This window comes from Mobula birostris, chromosome 2, assembly GCF_030028105.1.
Source record: "Mobula birostris isolate sMobBir1 chromosome 2, sMobBir1.hap1, whole genome shotgun sequence".
Classification (NCBI taxonomy): domain Eukaryota; kingdom Metazoa; phylum Chordata; class Chondrichthyes; order Myliobatiformes; family Myliobatidae; genus Mobula; species Mobula birostris.
Genome location: NC_092371.1, coordinates 194,821,190 through 194,834,130, shown reverse-complemented (window position 1 = coordinate 194,834,130; position 12,941 = coordinate 194,821,190). Strand labels below are relative to the sequence as shown.

The 12,941-nt window shown below is 38.8% G+C and overlaps 1 protein-coding gene across 3 annotated transcripts in view; it reads left to right on the top strand.

Annotated features, from left to right (window-relative positions):
* nbas (NBAS subunit of NRZ tethering complex) overlaps nucleotides 1–12,941 on the top strand; it is a 304,149-nt gene that overhangs the window by 82,254 nt on the left and 208,954 nt on the right. For all 3 annotated transcript variants that reach the window (XR_011885018.1, XM_072251277.1, XM_072251278.1), the window contains 2 exons: nucleotides 7,842–7,931; nucleotides 11,653–11,806. Coding sequence is in view for 2 of the 3 variants with exons in the window: in XM_072251277.1 (XP_072107378.1) it covers nucleotides 7,842–7,931; nucleotides 11,653–11,806 (244 nt within the window). In the remaining variant the exon portion in view is untranslated. The remainder of the gene's footprint in view (nucleotides 1–7,841; nucleotides 7,932–11,652; nucleotides 11,807–12,941) is intronic.

Sequence of the window (12,941 nt, the reverse complement as noted above, 5' to 3'; positions counted from 1 at the left end):
TCATTAGTATCCAAGTAAGGGATCAGTGAAGAATGCAGAAGGGCATATCAGCAGCAGCCCCAGGTATTTCTAAGGATAAACTTCTAACCTGGCAAAACTGCAATACATACTACATGCCTGGGCCTAGGAAGTAGCAGAAAAAAAAAACTGCATCCAATAAACAGCTAAGCTCTCCGGCAACCTCTGCCACACTGATCATGAATAGTGATGGACAATTAAAAGCTAGGTGGAAATCACTCGCCTCAAATATGGCTTAGTTTCGCAAGTTAAAAAGACAGAGTTGAAGCATTTACAGTCATGTGTAGCAAGAAGTACCAAATGGAGGTTCCACCTCTTCTCTGTAAACTGCTCATTATCATTGACGTCAGTCTTTAACCAATTTGCATGGTACTTAATCTGATTTTAGCTGCTGCTTAACTGCCACATAAAATCATCCAGTCTCATCCTATCAGAGATAAACCCTTTCTTCTATTCATCCTTTCATCACACTCATTACTCATTCCTAAAACATTAACTCTATTTCTTTCCACAATTCTGCTCTGCCTGCTAAGTATTTCTATTTTTATTTTCTTTCAATTCATTTTCAATTACATTAAAAGGCCTCTAATTAATATTGTTCATGAAACGTTTAAAGCCGCATTTCAATCAGTTGAGGCAACCTTATGTATTATAGGCAACACGTAACACTATTTTTGGCGAAGAAAAACACTATTGTCTTGAGTGAAGCAAATGGTAGGAAATTGGTGAAGTAATTTCCAATAATAAAGACTGCTTGATTTTCTGTCATGATGAAATCTTCAAGTCAAGTGAAGTTTATTGTCATTTAACTACATACATGTACATAATGCATACTATGTGTATAGAAATGAGACATTTCTTTGAATCAGGATGTAAAGCACATAACAGACAAAAACTTACGAAGGTAAGAATAAAATCTACAGATGAATCACACATAAACAGCAAACTAAAGTGTATTAATATTAAATATTGCAAGTTATGGAATATATTAACCAGTGACACTTCAAATGCGATGCGGCTGGAGGTTCAGAAGTCTAATGGCCTGGGGGAGGAAGCTGTTGCTCATCCTGATGGTTCTTGTTTTTCTACGTCGTAGTTTCTTACCTGATGGTAGAAAGTCAGAGGATGCTGGATGGGTGGGTGGGATCCTTAAAAATACTAAGGGCCCTTTGTGTGCAGCGCTCCTGATAAATCTCTGATGGATGGTAGCGAGACCCCTTTGATCCTCTCAGCTATTGTCACAGACCTTTGTAAGACCTTCAGGTCTGATACTCAACTGCTGCCATACCAGATGGAGTTACAACTTGTCAGGGTGCTCTCAATGGTGCTCCTGTAAAATGCAGTTAAGATGGGGGGGCGGGGCTGGAAACCTTGGTTGCCTCAATCTTCTCAGGAAGTGGAGGTACTGTTGTGCCTTCTTGTTCAGGGAGGTGATATTAAGGGACCAGATGAGGTCACTGTAATGTGAATGCGGAGGAGACATGTCTTTGCAGAGGGGGATGGTTTGACTGCACCTTTCTAAAGTCCACAATGATTTCCTTTGACTTCTCCACGTTCAGGCTTAGGTTGTTCATCTCACACCAATCCACCGGCCACTCCACTTCCTGTCTATACTCCATCTCGTCACCGTTCTTGATGAGGCCAATCACTTGTTGTGTCATCCGTAAGTTTGATGACACGGTTTGAGCTGGATCCTGCAACATGTTCGTACGTTAGCAGCGAGTTGAGCACACAGCCTTGGGATGAGAGATGTTGCTGCCCACTGACTGTGGCCTTACTGTTAAGAAGTCCAGTATCCAATTGCAGAGGGAGGTGTTGAGACCCAGCAAGGACAGTTTTGCCCCCAGTTTCTGCAGTATTATCGTGCTGAATGTTAAACTGAAGTCTATGAACAGCAGTCTGGCATATGAGCCCCCAGTTTCCAGGTGGAACAGCTCAGGGTGGAAGTCAGAGGTTATTGTATCATCAGTAGATCGATTTGAGCAGTAAGCAAACTGGAAAGTGTCTAGTGTAGCTGGGAGAAAGGCTTTAATGTGCTCCACAACCAGCTGCTAAAAGCTTTTCATAATGATTGATGTTAATGCCTCCAGTAGATAGTCATTTAGGCAGGTTACTGTTGCCACCTTTGGCGTTGGAATGATGGTTGGTGCCTTGAAAACTGAGGGGGTAACAGATTGTTCCAGAGAGATGTTAAGTATATCTGTCAGCACCTCCATTAGCTGGGATGTGCAGTCTTTCAGAACCCAACCTGGTATATTATCAGGCCCCACAGCTTTGTGTGGGTCGACTCTGGCTGGGGTCTTCCTCACCTCAGCTTCAGCTGGACGGAATGTCTGCACCCCCAGGGGAGTTGTGTACCATTCTCGCCAGCAGTTTCTTCTGTGCATCAAACCAGGCTTAGAAAACATTCAGCTTCCCAGAGGGAAGCATCCTGGTCACTGAAGTACAGGGTAGAATTGTAGTCTGTAACCCTCTGAATTTCCTGCCACATGTGCCTCATGTCTCTGGTATTGCAGAAGTGACTATAAATTTTTTGAGAATGCTCCCATTTTGCCTTCCTGATGGAGCGGGACAAAACAGCTCTTGCTTCCATGGGAACTGTCGCATCTCTGATTTGAAAGCAGCATCACAATCCAGCAGCCTGGCACGGACCTCTGTAGTAAACTATGGCTTCTAATTTGCCCCCACCTGGATGTATTTCATGATGACAACATCCTCAGTACACTTCTACGTTGCTGGTCATAGAAATCACGTATTCCTCGATGTTAACATGTTTGCATTGGGTAGCAGCCTCCCTGGACGTTCTCCAGTTCTGCTGTGCAGAGATTGCACCCTCAGGCCAGGCTTTCACTACCTTAAGAACTGGTTTGACCCATTTGATCACTGGTTTGTATGCTGGAATTAACATTCTGATCTGAGGGACCAATGTGAGGTTGAGGGACTGCTTTTTAGGCAACATGGTATGTTAGTGCTTAGGTCTAGTGCTTTCACCTCTGGTAGCAAAATCAACTGCTGGTGGAACTTAGGCAGGATTGTCTTTAGGTTCACATGGTTAAAATCACCTGTGATAATGAAGATACCATTGGGTGTTTGCTTTGGAAGTCACTGATGGTGCTGTAGAGCTCACGCAGTATCTCGCTGACACTAGCAGAGGAGAGGGGATATACTACTGTATTGAACTCCTTTGGTATATAAAATAGTCTGCACTTCATAAAAATAAACTCAATCATCAGTGAACAATGGGATACCACTGCTAAAGCCTCGATACACTAGTTCATATTTATGTAAATATGGATATAGTCACAGCTGGATTCCTGTCAGCCCAAAATGAGCTGAAACCCTCCAGCTGGATGGCCATGTCTGGTATGGATTCTTGAAGCCGTGATTCTGTGAGAATGAGTGTGCAACACACATAATGGAAAGAAGAGATAGTAAGAGATTTCAAATCTCTTACTATCTCTTTCAGTTAGTCTTGACGAAGGGTCTCGGCCTGAAACGTCGACTGTACCTCTTCCTATAGATGCTGCCTGGCCTGCTGTGTTCACCAGCAATTGTTATGTGTGTTGCTTGAAATTCCAGCATCTGCAGATTTCCTCGTGAATGAGTGTGCCGATGTTTTTCTTTTGCTGGTTCAATCTCAAGCGCAGGTAGTCCAGTTTATTTTCAAGTGAGTGGACGTTTGCCAGAAAGAACAAAGGGAGAGGTGGCCTGAAGGGGAAAGTCATTCCCGGATTCCAGTGCATTTTTCCCTTTTTTTGTTTCCTTGTGCACTTCTTCCTACGGCATCAATGGCATCCCGAGAAACCCAAGCTGTGGAGCTCCAACAGTTCACTAGCAAGTTGGAATCACTGTGCACAGTATGTTTAACAGCAGGCAGCATTTTCCGATCATAACAAAGACGTATAGGACATGAATGAACTATTACATCCGGAGATGAAGTGTGAACGCGTCGCCATTTTGGATTTCTCTCTAATGTTTTTTGTGCTATTGTAGCTTTACCTAAAAAAAAATTCTTCATCTGTTTTGAGCACAGATAATCTTGTATGATAATGAAAGACATAAATAGTGAAGAGAAGAAAAAAAAACTGTCGATTTTCTTCTCAATTTTCCTTATTGTAAGCTGTGTACATACATCTACTGATGCTGCTGGATACATCTTCAGTGATGTTCCTGGAATCATCGAGTTTTTCGGGTCTTTCAACATCATACAGCCTCCTTCAGGTGACCCAGCCAGGGCTGATCAGACCCCAGCTTAAAGTAATTATGACTGTAGATGCACCTTCAAATTTGTTTCCTTTAGCCTGAAAATTCTATTATAACATCCAGGAAAAAAACCTTAACATTTTTGTAGTAGTGCTAAAAACAAGCTTCGTAAATGAAATGGAAATCTTAGCATGCAAGCATTTTCAGCTGTGTAAGTGACTTTCTGAAATTGGTTATTAAATACTTCTGTAGACCATTCAGCAATACAAAGAGCTGTGTATTACTATATAATATTAATTCATGATTGAAACTAAAATTTCAGTTAAATAGAAAGTCTTGAATTATATTTATTCTGTCTTCTAAAGCAGCTTATACTGGCAGTTATTAGTTTAAAATCTATGTTTATAGACTTGAATTGTATAATATGATTTGATGGATCTATGTAGTATACTCAGTGGCCACTTTATTAGGATCACCGGTACACCTCATTAATGCATATATCTAATCAGCAAATCATGTGGAAGCAACTCAATGCATAAATGGATGCAGATATAGTGAAGAGGTTCTGTTGTTGCTCAGACCAAGCATCAGAATGGAAAAGAGAATGAACTAAGTGACTTCGACCAGATGAGGAGGTTTGAGTATCTCAAGAATAGGTCATCTCCTTGAATTTTCAAGCACAACAGTCTCTAGAATTTACAGAGAATGGCATGAAAAGCAAATGCATCCAGTGAGTTGCAGTTCTGTGGGTGAATTCATCTTGTTAATGAGAGAGGTCAGAGGAGAATGTTCAGACTGGTTCAAGCTAACAGGAAGGTGTCAGAAGCTCAAATAACCATGCATTATGACAGAAGAGCATTTCTGAATGCACAACATGTTGAACCTTGAAATGGATGGGCGACAGCAGCAGATAGCCACACCAGGTTCCAGTTGTATACCTAATGAAATGGCCACTGAGTGTAAACACCTGTAGCCTTCAAAAGAATCCCTTGCGTTTTTTACATTCATTTGTTTTATATGAATAATCATAGTAGTTTTATTTTAATTTTTATTTCTCTTTTGACGTTAATGTTGAAAGCATCATTGTATATTGTTATGTCTCTAATGAAGAAATAATGTAACTAGAAATGTAATGAATAATAATTTATAACCATTTACTAACTATTAGCAGCTCCAGTATATTTATTATGCTAAGTCTGGACACATACAATCACTGATCATATTCCATTGTTTTCTGATGAGACTGGCAATGTATCAACATATTTTTGTTTGAGTGTTGAAAAATGATTGGTAAAAGATAACATATTACAATTGCCTTTACCAATAAAATGGTTGATGCATCTGTTTTATAAATTTTAAATTAATTTTATGTCTCATTTTGTGTTAATGAAAATGTTTTGAAGATAGTTCAATTGTAATGGCTGTATTATTAGAAGTGATTTCCCAAACTGCTTTTTCTCACATGATATTAATTAGTCTGTAGTTAATGTATAAAATCAATTACTCTCATTTCACAAGGCCTGTTCAAAAATAGTAAAAATTGTCAACATTTCTATTTGCCTGGAAATGGAAAGCTGATTTGTCCCTTTCGAGTGTCTGCAAACAAGCCAAATACTTTGATCTTTAATTGGTACTGCAATTGAAAATGCATCTAATATAAATGTACTGAATCCAGCATGATTGCAGAGGATTGTATGACAGATGCAACAAGTCTTCCTTACAAATTCTTGCATTCCTCCTTACCCAAACACTGGTTTCTGTTGATGCTAGAACTCCAGAACAATACACACAGAATGCTGCAGTGACTCAACAGGTCAGGCAGCATCTGTGGAAAGGAGGAAACGGCATCCTTTCCATAGATGCTGTCTGACCTCCTGAGTTTCTCCAGCATTTTCTGTGAGTTCCTTTTCATCTATTTGTTTTACTGTATGCCTCCTTAATATTCTGCTTTTCTTTCTTTGGTTTTGTGCAAATGTAAGTGCAAGAAAAAAGTTCTCTGTGAAATTTGCCAACTGGAGAAACCAATTCATGCTTTCACAGAATCCCCCCCAGTATTCCGTTGTATCTTCTTAAAGTTTCTTTCATGTATATATTCTGTCCTACATGTGGTACATTGTTACTTCACTGGATAATACAATTGATGCCTGTGTTTTTGAAGGGTGGGGCAGATCTCCGTTATAGCCAGCAAAGCCAGCATTTATTATCCATTCCTAATTGCCCATGAGATGGTGGGGGTGAGCGGCCACTGGAGTCCTATTGGCAAAAGTATTCCAGTAATACTGTTGGATAGAATGTTCCAAGATTTATACCTGAAAGTCTAGCAATGTACTGTATTTCTAGGTAAGGATGGTGTGATACTTGGAAGAGAATCTGCTTGTAATTGCGTTCCCATGCACCAGCCGCCCTTTTTCCTTGATGATAGAGACGATGTGTTTGGAAGATCCAGCTAGACTAGCCTGGACAATTAAATGCAGAGCATTTTGTAGATGGTGTACACTGCTTTTTCTGTGCAACGGTGGTGAAGAATGTGATTGTTTAGGGTGACTCCTAGCCTCAGAAGTGCTCCTGTAGCCACAGTACTTACATGGCTTGTCCAGTTAAGTGTTTTGGCAATGGTGACCCTCATCCCTGCTTCTCCAAGTTGGTGAATAATTGAATACTTGGTCATCGCTTTGTCATTAAAGAGTAGGATTCAGATTCTGTCTTTTTGGAGATGAACATTGCATGGAAATTTTTGTGGCAGAAATGTTACGTTTCAATTACTAGTCCTTGCCTGAACATTGTCCAAGCCTTATTGCATGCAGCACAGAGTGGTTCATTTGCTGGGGAGTTGTGAATAGAGTTGAACTTGAGAATACATGAGCAAACATGCCATTTCTGCTCATAATGTGGATGGGAATTCATTTTAAGCAGCTGAAGATTGTCGGGCTCAGAACACTGCCTCGAGGAGCTCCTTCAGTTATGTTCTGGGATTTGGATTATTGACATCAGCTAAACATAGTCATCTTCCTTTGTGCTCAGTATGGCTCCATCCACTATGAGCCCTGTTTTACCAGGAGGTCTTGATGCTACACTTGGTCAAATTCAATCTTAATAGCAAGGCCAGTTACTTTAAGCCCTTGAATTCAAGGGCCACAGTGCCAAGTGGCTCTGGCTGGGTATTGAATAGGTTATTGGATGCTGTAATATAATAGAATGCCACTTCCTTCTCGTTGCTGATGATAGAGTAGACATTGCTGGTTTGGATTTGTCCAGCTTCTGTGAATGTTTATCAAGGCAACCATTCACATTATCAAAGTTCAAAGTAAATTTATTATCGAAGTATGTACTATATACAACCTTGAGGTTCATCATTATCACACAAGTTTCAGTATTGTTATCCAACTTTACTGTAGTTTAACTAATTTTAAATGCCACCTATTTTATTTACTGAAGAAACATTTATTTTTGGTAAATGTGTAAAATGTGTTTTAAGTTTCTTAAGTTAATAGTGAAAAGCAACTTGAAAATAAATTATACTTGGTGATAAATTTTGAATTTGTGATTCAAGAAAACTTATTCAAAAGTGCATTTTCTTACTCTTGCTGAAATAATGGATTTTGCATTCCACTTCTTTTCAGATTTGTTGATGACTGTAATGACTTGGTGGCATTGCCATGGAATGAACAAAGACATCAAGATCTAGACTGGTGTGAGGAACCAAACATAAGGTAAAATGATATAATTTATTATTTAATTCTATTAATCTCTTTGCTGTGTTTAACAAGTTTGTCATAAACAGTCTTAGATGCACTAATGAATTATGGATCTTAAAGGGGGTAGAAGGTAGAAAGTTCACGAATAGTTTAGATTCTGTGTGAGATTTTAGGGGAAATGCACAGTTTGATCAAATCATCATAAGTAAAAGGTAGTCATTAAGACCAGTAACAACTTTTACTATTTTAGAAGGAAACGACATGCATAACAGTGTTAATGTCCTTGATGTCAAAAAGATTTCTGACAAAGCTGAATGCATTGGAAGTGTATGAGGGACAAAAATACTAAATTTGCAACTCTGATTTAAGTTTGCAGTCTGATGAAGGGCTTAACTTTTAAACAATTCTAACAAAATGACTGATATTTACTGTAAAAATCCATTATGACTTACTGCGGTAGAAATTGGTCTTTATTAATTTTAGTGCTCGGCCACTCATTGCATTCCTTAAGGCTTTCAATCCATTGATTTGTGTGGAGTCAACTGCTGTATCGGAGATTGCCTTGGGAGAAGGAAGGGGTGAAATAATGCCCAGGCACATGCACCCCAAGTCAACTTTTTATTTCAGTTGTGTGGCTTGGTTGAATGGTCTTGGAAAAGAACCAAGTATATTTTTACTTTGACTACATCACCTGTGGAAACAAATCTAATAGAATGTCAACACCATTGTTTTACTGCACAATAGATAAATAGGTAACACAGTATCAAAGAGTTAATGTTTTGATATTTGGAATTGGGAACTCTGATTGAAAATATTCAATATTTTGTTTCATGTCTATGATTTACATTACTTAAACTAATCTCTGCCAATACTGTCCTTTAGGATTTTGCATTTTTTGTCATACATGTATTCAATATATAGTGACAGAATCAACTTGAGTGATTGCACTACTATGGCTATATAGTAACATATTTGTTTCAATGTGTTAGTCTGCTTCAAGGATATAAAAACAAAAACAACAGGAATTCTGCAGATGCTGGAAATTCAAGCAACACACATCAAAGTGTAAGGGCATGTGTAGCACTTGTTCTGCTTACACGGATAAGTGCCAGGAGGGAGATCAGTGGGGAGGGATGGGGGGGACGAATGGACAAGGGAGTTGCGTAGGGAGCAATCCCTGCGGAATGCAGAGAGAGGGGGGAGGAAAAGATGTGCTTAGTGGTGGGATCCCGTTGGAGGTGGCGGTTCATGGAATATAGATTGTTCCACAAACCCAACAAAAAGGCAGGCATAGCTAGGACCCATATGGGTGCCCATAGCTACACCTTTAGTTTGGAGGAAGTGGGAGGAGCCAAAGGAGAAATTATTAAGAGTAAGGACTAATTCTGCTAGATGGAGCAGAGTGGTGGTAGAGGGGAACTGATTAGGTCTGGAATCCAAAAAGAAACTGATCTCCCTCCTGGCACTTATCCGTGTAAGCAGAACAAGTGCTACACATGCCCTTACACTTCCTCCCTTACCACCATTCAGGGCCCCAAACAGTCCTTCCAGGTGAGGCAACACTTCACCTGTGAGTCGACTGGGGTGATGTACTGCATCCAGTGCTCCCGATGTGGCCTTTTATATATTGGCGAGACCCGACGCAGACTGGGAGACCACTTGGCTGAACATCTACGCTCTGTCTGCCAGAGAAAGCAGGATCTCCCAGTGGCCACACATTTTAATTCCACATCCCATTCCCATACTGACATGTCCATCCACGGCCTCCTCTACTGTAAAGATGAAGCCACACTCAGGTTGGAGGAACAACACCTTATATTCCGTCTGGGTAGCCTCCAACCTGATGGCATGAACATCGACTTCTCTAACTTCCGCTAATGCCCCACCTCCCCCTCGTACCCCATCTGTTACTTATTTTTATGCACACATTCTTCCTCTCACTCTCCTTTTTCTCCCTCTGTCCCTCTGAATATACCTCTTGCCCATCCTCTGGGTCCTCCCCCCCCCCCTTGTCTTTCTTCCCGGACCTCCTGTCCCATGATCCTCTCGTATCCCCTTTTGCCTATCACCTGTCCAGCTCTTGGCTCCATCCCTCCCCCTCCTGTCTTCTCCTATCATTTTGGATCTCCCCCTCCCCCTCCTACTTTCAAATCCCTTACTCACTCTTCCTTCAGTTAGTCCTGACGAAGGGTCTCGGCCTGAAATGTTGACTGCACCTCTTCCTACAGATGCTGCCTGGCCTGCTGCGTTCACCAGCAACTTTGATGTGTGTCAAGGAAATAAGAATCTTTATTGTTCTGGATGGTTATCATTCAGCAATACCATATATTTGTTTCAATAATTTAAATTCTTTGAATGCAAAATATGTTATTCTTATAGTGAAAGTCTCTTAACCTCCAGATGTCCAAACCCTCCAAAAACCCAGTGCTACAATAGATCTTGTTATCCAGGGATCCTTGGTTTTAATAAGTCGAATATCGGTAGCTGCCCTTCAAATACACTGACCTCAATCTGGGGATTCCCTTTCTATAGTTTTGTCTTCCTCTACCATTATTGTTTTTCATCTATTTTAAAATCTAAACGTGCCTCAGTCTCCAATCTTTTCGCAACCTATCTAATAATATATTGCTACAAGACCTGATCAAAACCTGACTAGATTGTGCCATGAGATATTTTCCATTCAGTATATTTCTATAAATCCAAATAGAATTTTGTTAAATGCTACTGTAATCAAAAAGTATAGTGTAGCATTAAAATATATGATGAAAATGATATTTCAATTAACAATCTTAAAATATTTTTTGGGTTTTAATTAATTTCACTATATTTTATTTTTAAGCTAATGTAATCAATTTTGTTTTATATTCAATCTTATTTTTCTATATAATTCAACTATCTTCCTATTTACTAGTTTTCTAATGTCCGTGCACCTAAAACCGAGCTTTTGATTCTGCTGGCCTGTAGCACTCTGGATGCTGTTGGTGTGGTCCTCAGGTAGCTCAGTGAAAGTTCCTTTCTGTAGTGAGACTGGCATCCTCTGACAGTTGCCAAAGTAGGGATGGCTGAAAGCTATCATTAAGTTAAATGAACATTCAGGCATATTTAAGCTTGATAAATAACTAATCACATTAAAATGAGGTAAAATGATTAAAAGTTATCTTACCTTCCTTATTATCTTCCAAATATGTTCATCATAATCCCAAAGAAATTAATGGTATTTCAGGTTTCACCCCAAGTTTAAATAGTGGGGGATCTTTGTGGAGTCTAGTGTTAGCTTTGGCATTCTGAACCTGTCAGTAAGTCATGAACTTCTGTTTCATAGCATATGTATGGGAATCTAGGACGTGTTTAATTCAACAACTGAATGTCAGTGGTTCCGTTTGAGTCAGTATGATCCAGCCTATTACATTTCAAGAAAGTAAATGCTGATATTAAGAACTAAACTTGTGAAACTAAAATAAAAAAAAATCATCAAGCCTACATAAAACAAAATGGCAATATATTAAAATTAATTGATCTGGAATAATTATTTTCACTGGTCTATTAATAAACTTTTTGGAAAAGTGCTATTGCTTGATTAGTAGTACAGAACAATTCTTGCTTCAACATGTTATTTCACCATGACTATTTTGCTGATAAATGAGTATTGCCTTTCACTATAGGTATATTATAGCAATGGATGTGTGAGCTTCCTGTTCATTCTGATAATATTTGGTGCTTGTTTTTTTCCCTGCAGAATGATAATAGGTTGTAGTCCACAAGATGTGGCTGAGTTTCTTTATGAAGAGCAGCCTGAACTGTTGAAATATAGAACTGCTGTTCCCTTTATTGATACACTCACTCAATGGTATCTGAAACGTGCAGAGGAGATTGAGAGTTATTCTAGGCAGGTGAGAAGCTGGACAATAACGTGTTTAGTGTGTTTACTTTCATGCTAAAATATTGTATATTGTTGGAATTCCTTCTGATTTCCTAAGTAACTTAGGATTGTTAATGGCATGGGAATTTGTTTCTGAAATAAAAAGATCAAAAATTATTTTGGAAAAGATGAAGAATTTGGGATTACAAATTGAAGGAGAAGTTGAGGAAATTGGATTGACTGTGAATCTCTGGGAAATTATACTCCATGTTCTGTCATCACGTCACCTTCAGCTTTGTGATAATACAAAATTTAATTATAACCACAACTGAAGTCTGAGCTTCCAAATGAGCAACTTTCCTTTTTTTTGGCAAAATTTGAAATTCACTTTCATTTGAATACAGGTGAACAAACATTACTTTGTTTGTATCAATAACATATGAGCCCCATGTTCCGAATGACAGGTAGATAGAGGCCTGCAATAGTATTCAAATAAGAAAATGGTGCAGAATTTATTGGACCAATTTTCTTTTTTTCACATGTCTACCAGTTTTCTATCCAACACTTTCCTGGTCAGCAAAAGCTGTGCTGCTTTTAAGTACCACGTGGTGGCACCAAATCTCAATTTGCAGCACCGGCTTCAAAATAATTTGATCACAGAATGATCTAAACCTCAAAACAATGATTATTTAAAATCTACAGTACAACACTTTCACATAGATTACAAGGTAAAAGGAAGCAATGAATAACTTAGTTTAATATAATTACTTGAATTTGTTTAGACTTAGCATTTGTAAAGAGGGGATCAAATATGAACAGATCTTGCAACAGCCAGGACATTGGTTCTGTAATTTATTTTTGTGCATTAACTATGTTTATTAACCTTCCTAACTAGTGTTAGATTTAATTCATTTTTATTATTTTTTTTTGCTATATCTTGCTCCTTTCTGCAAATTCTGTTTCATTGAGGAGTCTCAAGTGAAATCAGTTTAAGTGGCAAAAAGCAAGTCTCTGAAATGCAGTTATAATGCACTATAATTCTCATTGAGGTAGTAGTCTCACTGAGTTTGAAAAATGTTAGAATATTAAATTGTAGACATTATAGTAAAATTGAAGTTTAATTGGAGAGAGATTGTGTGTCAGACAATATAGGCAGAACTAGAAGA